The sequence below is a fragment of the Talpa europaea genome (genome assembly GCF_964194135.1).
Source record: "Talpa europaea genome assembly, chromosome: 7".
NCBI lineage: Eukaryota > Metazoa > Chordata > Mammalia > Eulipotyphla > Talpidae > Talpa > Talpa europaea.
In genome coordinates, this window is record NC_140074.1 from 128,409,989 (window position 1) to 128,422,356 (window position 12,368).

Below are 12,368 nucleotides of genomic sequence, written 5' to 3' on the forward strand. Positions count from 1 at the left end.
TCAAGAAGCTCTTATAATGAAGGTATTAGTGAAATAATTTATATTTTGTAGATATCAAAGTAATATAAGAAGGAAATATTGATTTGAAAAAGCAATGTTCTAAAAATAAGATTTATAAGTTATAATTTAGGTGCTTGTTCTTGTAAATCTTCATAATATTATGAAATACCTATTATATACAACAAAGAAATACAAATTTTAGAAAGAATAAGAACAATTTGAAGCATTTTAAGATATCGATAGGGAAACTTACCTCTTTTCTTAAATATTACTACAAGATTTAAACTCATAATTTTGTCATATAACAATAGCTGCCATGTCCTAGGCACTGTGCTAAGTATTTTTTCTATTTCCCCCAGTTACTCTTCATCATAACTCTAGAAAGTAGGACTGATTATTTTTATCTGTATTTCAGATATGATGAGACTGAAGCACAGAGAGTTCAATTAGCTTAACTATATGAAGTTAAAAAATCACATAGTGAGGAGTGACAAAATTGAAATTAGAATACAGGAAGTCCAGATTTGAAGTCCATTTCCTCACCCTCGATACTCCACAACTTTTCTATGTTAAAATGTCAGCATTTCAAAGTTGAGTGCAGGCCTGCTTCAGCATCTAAAGGTCAGTCAATGTAGTTCAACATAAAATACATTGAAGGAGAAATTAATGTGGTCATTTTAATATATGTAGAAATAAACATTTGATAAGTTAATATCCATTTATAATAAAGTATTTTCACAAACTAAGATAAAAAATTTTTCTTAATCTGATGAATTTAGAGGTGTGAAGACCAACACCAAAAATCATGCTCAACTGTGAAATGCTGAAAGCTTTTTTCTTTGCTTGCGTTTCTATTCAATATTGTAGCAGAAGTCTTGCTCTGTGCAATAGGCAAGAAAAATAAATGGCATAAGGATTGCAAGAGGAAAAATTAAACCATCATTTTATGTTGGCAACATGATTATACGTAAGGAAACTCAAATATAAACCTAGAAAAGGACTTGATTTTATAAAAGAATATAATGTGTGCAGAAAATCATTTACATCTTTCTACATTAACAACAAGCATTCAGAAATACGAATTTAAACACAGATGCTATAATATTTATAATGGCATCAAAAGCATCGAAAACCTTTGAGTAAGTCAACCAAAAATATGCCGGACCATACTGAAAACTAAAACAATTACTAAGGGAAAATGAATGGTACAAATGATATGTAATCTTCATGACCAAAAAAAAGTCAATTTCCCTCAACTTGATTGAAAATTCAGCAGCATCAAACTCTCAGCAGCTTTATGCACAATCTGTATGTATAACTTGGTGAGTAAATTCTAAATTTATACCATTGCAAACAACCTGGAATAGAAAAGATTTTTTTGAAAAAAGAAAGTTGTAAAATTATTATAAGATGTCAAGACCTATTATAAAGCAAAGAAATTAGGACAACGTGGCAACAGCACGTAGGTAGACAGATGGGTTAATACATTCTTTATTGAGTTGAGATTGTAATTCATTCCAGGGAAGGATGGTTTTTCAATAAATGGAGCTGACACAATAGGATATCATGTGAAAAGACAAATAATGCCTCTACCTATAAACACAAAAGTTATTTTGAAATGGATTTTATATATAAATATAAAGATAGAATCAATTAAGCTCCCAGCATAAACACAGGAGAATATCTTTAAAATCTTGGTATATGCCATGATTTTGTGAAGATAGAAAAACATTCTACGTTAAAATTAAGAACCTCTGTTCATTAAAATCACCATTATGACACTATGTGTGTCAGTAACAAGTGAAAATTGTCTTATATCTGGCATATATAAGGAATTCCTACAAAACAACAAAAAAAGATTAAAATTAGTAAAAATGGGGAGAAGAGTAGAGAGACAAAAAGAAAAAAAAACAAAAAGCCACTAAGCATAAGACAAGGTATTCAATTTTAATAAGCAGGAAAATGAAAAATAAGATCACAATGATAAATCATTACATATCTGCAAGAGTGACTAGAATTTGAAAGACTGATAATACCAAATGTTGTTGAAAATTTGGAGCAACTAGAACTCTGAAACACTACTGGTGCAAAAATTCATACAACCGCTTTGGAAAAATATTTGGTAGTACCCCCCTACGAAGATTGAGATGCACATATTTTAAGTACCATTATCCATCTCCTAGATATTATAAGGAAGAAAAAATTTATCACCCCAAAATATATCCTTGTTAAAAGGTTTAATTCATGGAAAGGCTCTCAGGCTGGATTGATGCTGCTTTTGAAAAAGACATCAGCATGTGAAAGTCTCTCTGTAACGATGTCCCTCACACGGTATTGGGGAGACCGAATCTCCTCATGTTCTTTGACTGGATAAGGCAAAGCTTTAATCTGCCTATATTTGTTTACTGTGCCTTCCTTGATAAGCTCCCTCACTGACCTCCCCCTTTCTTCCTCCCAACCTCTTTTGTCTTGGTTAGGCTGTTTAAGACGGTATATGAAGCCATGAGGTGAGTTCCTCCAACATACTAGGTCTCTCCTTTCTATACAGAAATTTTAAATGTTATTATTAAATTTCTTTTTGGTTTTCTTTTCTCTTATCCATGTGTTTGATGCTTGTTTGATTATTTGGCAGCTTACATATCTCTGGAGAAATATGAGATGATCTTCTTTGTACCCTGACAACATATACCAAATAGTACACAATGTTCATATTCATTAAGAAATATGTGTAAGACTTTTTGCAGTTATTGATAATAATAGTGAAAAACTGGAAAATACTTTGTCCATCAGTAGGAAAATTGATAGCATAGTCACACAACAAAATACCACATAACACTATACTATAGCGTCATATAATCTATAGATGAAATCTAAAAACATCAGGCTGAGAGAAAAAGTCAGATTTTTAATAATAGACTTTGTACAATATCACCTCTATAATGTTGAAAATAGGCTAAACTAAAATTTATACTTAGGAAACATATTCTAAGGTGATAATAAAAATCAAGGAAGCAAGTAATTACAAAATTTTTACCTTTAGAGTATTTGGGGGAGCTTTTGGGGTTGTGACAAAGTTCTTTTTCTTGATCTATTCTTGATTAATTTTGTTTATTTTGCATTTGCTAAACTATATTTACATCTTAAGTTTTCATATTTGAGGTTACAAAAAGAAACTTGCATAACAATTTTTAATAAACTAGCAGAATGCTTTCATTATGTGAAGAGAAAAGAAGCTAAATATTTGCATATGGAAAATAATGAGACAAAAGCACTTCAGCAAGAAAATGTATCTTCAGTGTGGAAAATCTTATTCAAGATTTTCTTACTCAAATTTCCTCTGAGATGCTAATTTTTCTACACTGTAATAAATAACATTTTCAAGTTTAGCTTTTGAGTAGAATAGTTTAGAATAAAAGCTTTTAATTTTAAAAAAATTAATAATGATGAAGTCATGAAGGATCAAATTTGTTTGAAGGTTTAATAATAAACCAATGAACTATGCTCTTACCTTAGTCATTCCAGCAGTGAAGGCAAACGGGCTACAAATACTTAAAATCCATTCCAAAGATGAAGGAAGTTGTTTATAATAGGTAGTGAACCCCACACACCCCCAAAAGAGTGTGAAGAGAAACACAACCAAACTGGTCAGGACAGTTTTCTTCAGCAACACACTCATCAGGAATGACAAAGCTAACTGAAAGAAAAAAAATTATCTAGCTCTTATTTATATTTGAGAATCATGAGTAGCACAATAAAATATGAATTTTTATATCATAACAAATATTTATCAGTGAGACAATGATGAAAATATTACAGTGGAATTATGCTCAGTCCTCTCAGTTCCTTTGTAAAGAGGATCCTTACATGTGCTACTCTTAAGTTGGGCTTCTATGGCTAAGAAAAGGTTGGGAATAACTGGACAATGAATGAGCTGAGGAAAGGACAGGAAATTCAGTTTTGGAAAGACTGAAGAAAAACTAAATTAATGTACTAAAAAGAGTATTTACACAACTTCTCCAGAAAACCACCTAGAATGTGAAAGAAATTAGAGACTTTTGTTCACAAAAGAGTGGGAAGCCAGAACATGGTGCGATTAAGAGGGAAAAAGAGATGTGAAAATCTACTATGCAATGGGAGACTTTTGAGGGAAAAAAAGGACCAAGCACATCCTCATTAATTATCTAGAAAAGTCTTTGATATTCTTAGTGAAAGAAAAAAATTTTTTTTTAAATGCATCATTTAACTCAGACCTTTATACAATGGAGTGGTCCAGTTTTATTTAGGGCACATCACTGTCTTTACACATACCCATAAATTTTTACACTCACACACACACGCACACAAACACATGCACACAGTATAAAAGAAGTAACTATTTTGTCTGCTGAGACATTAATTTTTGTTACATACAACTACGACCTAAAGCAGAGAAACTGGTAATAAACGTATGAACTTACCAAAGATAAACCATATGAGAAAAAGAGTGTGAATATGACCATGAAACCTATCGTGGTCATAATTTGGGCAGATATTATGATAACTGTAATGATTATGGAAATAATGATGATGAAGCCAGCATACATTAAACCCCAGGAGAGCCTAAACAAAGACAAAAATATTTCAATTACTGTAATTTTATTTTGAAATATTAAAAACACAAAAATATCTTTAAAAAAACTAATACAATGGCTCTCGTTGCATTTGCCAAATACCCTAACAACTAAAATATTGCTAATAGTACATTGGCATGGCTGTACTGACTAGGGGTCAAAGCTGTATGCACATATCATATAACACTAGGAAAACTGCATAAAAAGTATCATCTTATATGTATTCCTCTGCAACTTGTCTTTCTCAATCAACATATACAATATTTTATACTGCTGTATAATATTTCATTGTTTGCATATATCCCCTTCTACGCAAGAACATTTAGCTTGTTCCCAATTTTTATTTTGAGTGCAATGTTGCTTAGAACATTCTTGGATTTGTCTCTCTTGGGAAAATGCACAAAATTTTCTCTAAAGTGAAACTACTGATTTAAAGGGGATGAGGTTTTTGTTTCTTAAGCATTATGTATTATCAAATTGTTTTAACTTTAGAATTGGAAGGAAACTTAACATCTGGTGATTAAACAACCATAGAAAATTGGAGAATGATGACAATTTCAGCATTTTTAGGTATAGTCACCTCCATTCTCCACATTAGTAGAAAAATAGAATTTTATAACTCCCCTAAGTCCACTCCATTCTTGCCATTGCTATATGTGATTTCTTTATTTAAATGGATATAAACTATGGTAAAAATAATTTTAACAAACAATATTACATTTAAATTGGTTACATTTAAATACACAACAGATTGTATTCAATCATATCTAATACGTTATTATACTAACTTTAATATATTTAATATAATATTAAATTTAAATGCTATTGACTTAAACTGAAATAATTATAGTATAAATGCAGTGTTCACACTGTTTTCTTTCCCTGTGCTACTGTTCACATTTTTATGAGGTAGGTATAAAGAAACAGAATTCAATCTCAGATTTAACAAGCCTATAGGGTGTTTATAGGGCAAGTTCCTCATTTTGCAGATGAGTGAACTGCTATTCTGTTAGTTAATGGGTGTACTAAAAATCAACACAGTAAATCAACTACACAGCTGAGAGGAAGTGGGAGACTTTCACTCCATCCAGAGCTCTTTCCCCTACATAAAAATGCCTGATTAAATAACAATTGAATTGCTGAAGAAAATAGCGAGAGTATTTAAAACAAGAACTTGCATTATCATGTCCCAGTAGAACATGTTCCCTGCTTATTTGACTTCTTTCTACATTTCATGTCATTAGGATGATTCAAACTGTTAGAAAGATCAGCATTTTTAAAAAACATACTGCACATGGCACTTCCTGAATGCAGAGGGGAACTACTATAGGTAGGAACTGAAAAATCATGGTAGGGGAATTACAAATGGAGGAAATTAAAACATAACCTAGGAAAAAAGGAACTTCATTGCCATGAGTTGAGAGGGGAGGGGTGATGTTAACAAACTTAGGAATACCTTCATAATAAAAAAATGCATCACACTTTAAGTAGTGATTACATTTATTACATTAGTAAATAAAAAGGTTGTCACAAAATGTATTCCAATAAACAGCCTATATTTAAAATGTTTTGGAAACTTTTTCCTTCTAAGTTTTAAGGACATGTATAAAAATTCACTTTGCTAAGTTTTAGTTTACATGCATACTAGGAACCATTTACCCTGAGAATGATTCCACATCTAAATATTCAGTACCTTTGTGATTTTAATCTAGAGTTGACATAGGCCTAGCTATTTATTCACTGGGGGCTACAGGGCTTGCCCTGGACTCTAAGAAGTTCCTTTTTACATAGACTCCTTTTCTTCCTCCCTAATATATTCCACCCATTCCTTTCTTTGCATTTCTAAAATGAAATGACACTGTCTTCCTTTCTTTTTTATTTCAAGACACTTTTCTTCTTTTTCTGGTTCATGATTCCTGTATTTTGAATGAGAACTCCCTCTGTAAATAAAATAGACTTCATAGAAAATTTAAAATTCCCTAAACATAATTTTATTTCAGGGACCATGTGGCTTGCTGAGCTGTTCTATAAATAGCTCCCATTTCATAGGTCCACATCAATAATATTTTCTTGATATGAAGGCATATTCACAGAAATAGCCCTTAGATTTTCATATCAAAAAGTGCTTGGTTTGAGGGGAATGAAACAAACAGTAAATTTGAATTTAAAAAATCAGTAAGTTAAAACAAAAGAAAAGTAGTTGATGGATCAAGTTTAAATCATGATGTGCCAAAGCAATAGTACTTTTCACTTCCTCTTAATTTCCACTTTTATTCATTTGCATAACTTGAATCTGACACTCACCAGAATGCTGAATCTTGTAGACCCATCATGTTCATTACTTCCTTACTCTTTTTTCTTTCTTTTGTAACATTAAGTGATACAAAGTATATAAATGAAGAGAAGTAAAGCAAGCAGTAGAAAATAAATAGCTCATTTGGAAGAAACTCTTTAGAAACAAAAGATAATGTCTTCATATTTATTGCAATAACTGACATCAACTTCTCCATCACAGAGTGATTTGTCATGACCTAAATAAGGGTTTAGGATTTAAATAAGCAAAATCATTATTTAAAGTACAGAAAATTTTACATTATCAATAAGCTGTGGGGATTGTACCTATTATGTCAACATCCCAGTCCTACTACTGTTCGATGGTTATGCCTTAGGCGAAACTGGCAAGGCTTTGTAAATTATTTTTGCAATTTCCTGTCATTCTATAACAACTTAAAAATGTAAAGTTAAAAAAAAAATCAATGTTCCTTTGCCTAAATGTAATTTCAGCACTTGCATAACTGCTTCATTGTAGGAACATATGGAAGTCTAAGCGTGTGTGATATATAGTATGAAATATATATGATATTTATTATATATTATCTTTCATCAAAATCTTGATGCCTCTGGAATTATTTTCCATTAATGATTAGAACTCTTCTTACTTGTATAATAGCAGCATTAATTGCAGTTTGCAAAGCCACAAATCCATCATTCCAATATTTGGACAGCTGACACGAGTAGTCTTCATCTGATTCCCAACAATGTGCTATCAACAAACAAAAGCATAACCAACATTATGGGATAAAGGCTACTGGAGAATAAGAAACAAAAATCTAAGAGAAAACAATGTAGAGGAGACTCCATCAGTCAGAACTTTGGATCACATATTAAAAAGAAGCAATTTTACCCACAGATACTCTATAAGCAGAGAAAGTCTTAGTAAATAAAAATATGTAAATCAACACTGTTCTAACCATGTTGGACATTGCTGTGCCACCAAGACCTAAAGCACTCCAGTGCTCAAACTGTGTGTGTGTGTGTGTTTGTCCATGGCTCACACCTTTCCTCCATTCTGGTCTGTTCTCTAAAGAAAACTCACCGCAGAGGTATTTTCTGGCCACTTTATAGTATAGTATAGTACAGTATAGTATAGTATATTATTGTATTATAGATAGATAGATAGATAGATAGATAGATAGATAGATAGATAGATAGAAATATAGTTCTTTCAATCACTTTCTACCTTCTAACCCTGCTTTTCTTGGCTTTCTTACTTTATTACCACCTGGCAGAGTACATTGTTTTTCCCCATCCCATGTCCCTGAGTAGGAAGATTTAACCAAACAGGCTCTGCTTTAGGTTCTCTTCAATTTCCAGGGTCAAGAATGATGTGAGACACGAAGACCCTCAGCAAATGGGAGGAAAAGAACCAACCCAATTGGACGATGAATCACATCAATACTTTCTAAAAATCCTCAGCTGCACCCACCATGCTCCTGCTCAGCCTCCAGTCTGGTCTAAGCAGCCTTTCTTGCATTGTCCCTGAGCCCTGTGCTGCCTGTTCTCTGCACTATGGCCAGAGTACTCACTTGGGCTTGAAAATCTAGTCACTTTTCTACCCTGACTCAAGTACCTCCATTGATCTCCAGTGCCCTACGGTTTTTTTTTTTATTTTTTAATTTTATATATTTTTTACATCATTTTTCATTTTTGTACAACGGATCTAGTCCTTGTGTAATTTCAGTCTCATTCTCTTGCCCCTTCTTGTTTGTGTTCTCCGATCAGTTACACTGCTCTTCTTCCAAAATACTAACAGGTGCCCTTTCATGCTAAAGGAAATCCATACCTGCCTTTCCACATGAAATGCAGGACTTCCAGTCTTTCCGATGTTGCTTAAAATAACATTTCCCCAGGTAGAACACCTCTTCTCACAGCTCACTGGGGGCCCCTGGTTCAAGTCCTTGCACCTGTTGACTGCTCAGTGTATGTCCTTCTTGCTAAACAGGAATCTCATCTGAGGCTGGGATCTATCCACCTTGATAGTCCCTCACATCCCTCACCACATGCACCTATGAGTTCACTGTATACCTGTTGGATGATTCGTGAGTTTTTGAGTCATCCTCTAGTGGGAAGATAGGATTGATCTTGAAATCAGTTGCACAATAAAATGTGTTTTATCTACTTTCTCACATGACATTAAAAGCATCTCTGTTGCCCATTCCAACCCTACCCTATGTTAAGAACAAGAAAAATACCATAAAGACATTTCATATGAAAAGTCACCTGAGATAAGATCTTCCTTCAAAAATGGAATGTTATAACCCTGAAAAAATCTTAAATTATAAGACAAATTATCATTAAAGATGACTTCCACTACATTTGGGAAATTGTCTTGAAGCATTTTATCCATATCTTTTTGATTTGGCATTCCAATGATTCTTCTTCCTGTGAATCACAGGTGAAAACACACATAGGAGATGATTAGGGCCTCACCACAACAGAACATCACATCTGGTGGTATTGTCACAGGTTTTTCATTGGAATTAAACTGAAATCATTTCCACATCAGTTACACTTACCCCAAAAGGCAAGGGAGGCACTTTTATTTTAAAGTTTTAGATTCTAGAATCAGGAGACTTGTATGAGAATTAAATGATTTCATTTAATCATGAGACAGGTATTAAAACAAGTTTAGGTTCATAAAAATATGATGCCAGGGTCAATCATTTTAAGAGAATTAGGGTGGAAAAATAGAGGTTATCGAAGTAATTACTACAGGCAGAAAACTCCAAATTTCAGGTTTAGGCAACTCAGGATCTTTGTCTCATGCAGAAACCAAGATCACAAAGTGACTCCATTTATGACAAAATAGTCTCTATTTTATATATTTTTGAAATATTTCTGTTTCCACTAATTGTGTCTCTTAGAAATCGGAATTACAGAGTAGAAGGTCAGGCTATAGGCCTTTGACCCTTGAGTAATATACACTGTGGCCTTAGAATACAGACCTCAAAAGATGTTACAAATTATGCCATATAGAGAACAGAGTATCTTTAGATTATCTGCCCCTACTTTTTCATAGTTCTGAAATTATTGTTCAATAACTGTGGCTTAATTTCTTTTAATTAGATACTTTTTAACTGAGTCATAAATCTTAATCATTGCATTTCCACATTAAAAACACCCACATCCACCAATGACATACTCTTCGCAGACTCTATTCTACAAGCTTGAAACTGTAACTCTATTGTTTCATAAATTAATTTCCAATAGAAATGTAGGCCTCCATGTTTTGGGCCCACATCAAGCTGAAAGGGTTTAAAAGGGTAATTGTTGGGAGAGAAAGGAAAAACTAACCAAATTTACATGCTATCTTAATACCTAAATAATTAGCATAATGGATCACTGTCACTTCACATTAAACATGTATACATTTTATCATAACGACATAAAGTAATACCTGTAATTATTTTTTGGTCATTATTGTTCTTACCTTTCAAAAAGGGAGCAAATGCCGTAATATTCATTATCTGCTGGGTTATATTAGAGATTGGTGTATACATAAGTACAAAAGACTCATTAAATTTATCTACTCTTCCCAGATTCTGAGGAGGTTTTTCAGAAAAAAGGTCATATTCTTTGAAGTATGAAAATAGGCCCATATATAGTGCTAAAAGTATTGGAAACCCCCATTCCTGTAACACAGAAAAAAAGGATAAATTTAGATTATATCCCTAAAAGAACTCAGTTAACATCAAAGTACAGTTGAAGGCAAGTTCCAATTTTGCCACATACTTGGCATCTCCACACTCTCCACTCTTTAGGGTAAAGGGAACCTGATGCAAGGTGCATCTGAGGCATTTGCAGCATAGATCCCAAATCTAGAGGTAACCAATCCCATTAAATCATGGAGAAGCCATGCTAGTAATGGATGATGATCTTAATAAATGTGGCATACAGAGTATCACAGTGGAGTCAAAGAGGCAAATAGCAACATTTTTGTCACATCCTTGTATTGAAAATCAAAGTAAATGAAAAGGATTGAATGGTAGAGATGGTCTAGCAGTTCACCAACATTAGTCATCTCTTCTCCTTGACACAATGCTATCCTACATTCTGGAAATTTAGTGAGGTGAAATAATTGAGTTCTCTCTCCCAGTCTCTCTACTCCCTGATCTTACTGGAGAATTCAGGGGAGATCTCCAAGGTTGAGGGAAAACTGAATTCTTAGATGAAGAAATCTGGGTCCCTGAATGACTATATGGTGATGATTCCTTCACCTGCCCAACCCACTTCACTTCCACTGTCAATCTTAAAACATGGAAAGGATGAAAAGCAAACCTTTGCTGTGTAAAAGCCACTGAGATTTGGGGCTACAGATAGTTCCCTACCAAATGCAAACTGATAATCATTTAGGGGACAATCAGTGTCCCCTAATTTTGTTTCCCCAAATTAACATTCTGTGATTTCTGCTAGGCACTATTTTTATTAGTTCTTGACTCTAAAACTACTTTGTGGAGTAGTGGCTTTAATTTATGCAAAATTAAATTTTCACCTATTCTCATTTTTTGATTTTAATATGAGCAATATTTTTAGTCTTCCTCATTCTACATTGTTTTTCAGAGACTGCTGTAAGTCTCAGAATTCAACAAGGATGACTAGAGATAACCACAAAATCAATCAATTCAGCCACTGCTTACAAATATAAAATAAAAACATCACTAGGCAGCAAAACAGAAAGTGCTAACTGTGGTGAGGGGAAACCTTCACACATACCAATGAGCTTTCTTTTTTCATCCTCCATTTCTTCAGAAAATTCTTCCACAGAAGTGCTTGAGTTTGTCTATACACACTTTTCTGTTTCATATGCATTTAGTCTGTTCATTAAACAAACAAGCAGAAAGGAAATATGGTGGAGCTCAAAGAAAAATAAATGTAATGAGAAAAATCTCATTGGGGAAGGAAAAAAACTTGACTTTATTTTTTAAATAAATAGTCCCTATTTTTACAAACTGCAAGAATATTTAAAATGTATTTCAGTAATTCATGATTGTGAAATTTTATACCAGATATGCTCAATATAAAGTCTTTGAAGAATGGGTAATGGTGTGGCGATAGAGTGATTATTTTAACAATTTTATAATAGCATACAATATTACAATAGAAAAGACAGAACTGGATTGGAGAACTTATAAGATCCTTCACATTTTTAACCTTTAATAACAAAAATGCAACTGTATGAGCAGAGTAATTGAAGTATAACTCATCTGACCAGTAATTGCTTAGTGTTTAAATAGAAATCCTGGTTATCAAATTAGCATCAAAACTCTGATTAATTAAACTCATCTAAATAATTGATTATACCCATCAGCTGTAATGCTAATGAGATTTCTTCTCATAGTGTTTAGCTTCTAGATTGAATTGAACAAATCTTATCAAAAGTGGCTCTGAGATAATAGTCCAGGTTCAACCTACTTGAAA

General features: G+C 33.0%; 1 protein-coding gene across 1 annotated transcript in view; it reads right to left on the reverse strand.

Annotated features, from left to right (window-relative positions):
- LOC311173963 (ATP-binding cassette sub-family A member 9-like) overlaps positions 1–11,759 on the reverse strand; it is a gene marked incomplete at both ends in the record, with an annotated part of 103,778 nt that extends 92,019 nt beyond the window's left edge. The window contains 7 exons of the mRNA XM_084238047.1: positions 3,509–3,694; positions 4,458–4,599; positions 6,915–7,141; positions 7,550–7,653; positions 9,171–9,332; positions 10,381–10,582; positions 11,664–11,759. Of these exons, the coding sequence (XP_084094173.1) occupies positions 3,509–3,694; positions 4,458–4,599; positions 6,915–7,141; positions 7,550–7,653; positions 9,171–9,332; positions 10,381–10,582; positions 11,664–11,759 (1,119 nt within the window). The remainder of the gene's footprint in view (positions 1–3,508; positions 3,695–4,457; positions 4,600–6,914; positions 7,142–7,549; positions 7,654–9,170; positions 9,333–10,380; positions 10,583–11,663) is intronic.
- Positions 11,760–12,368: the final 609 nt, after the last annotated feature.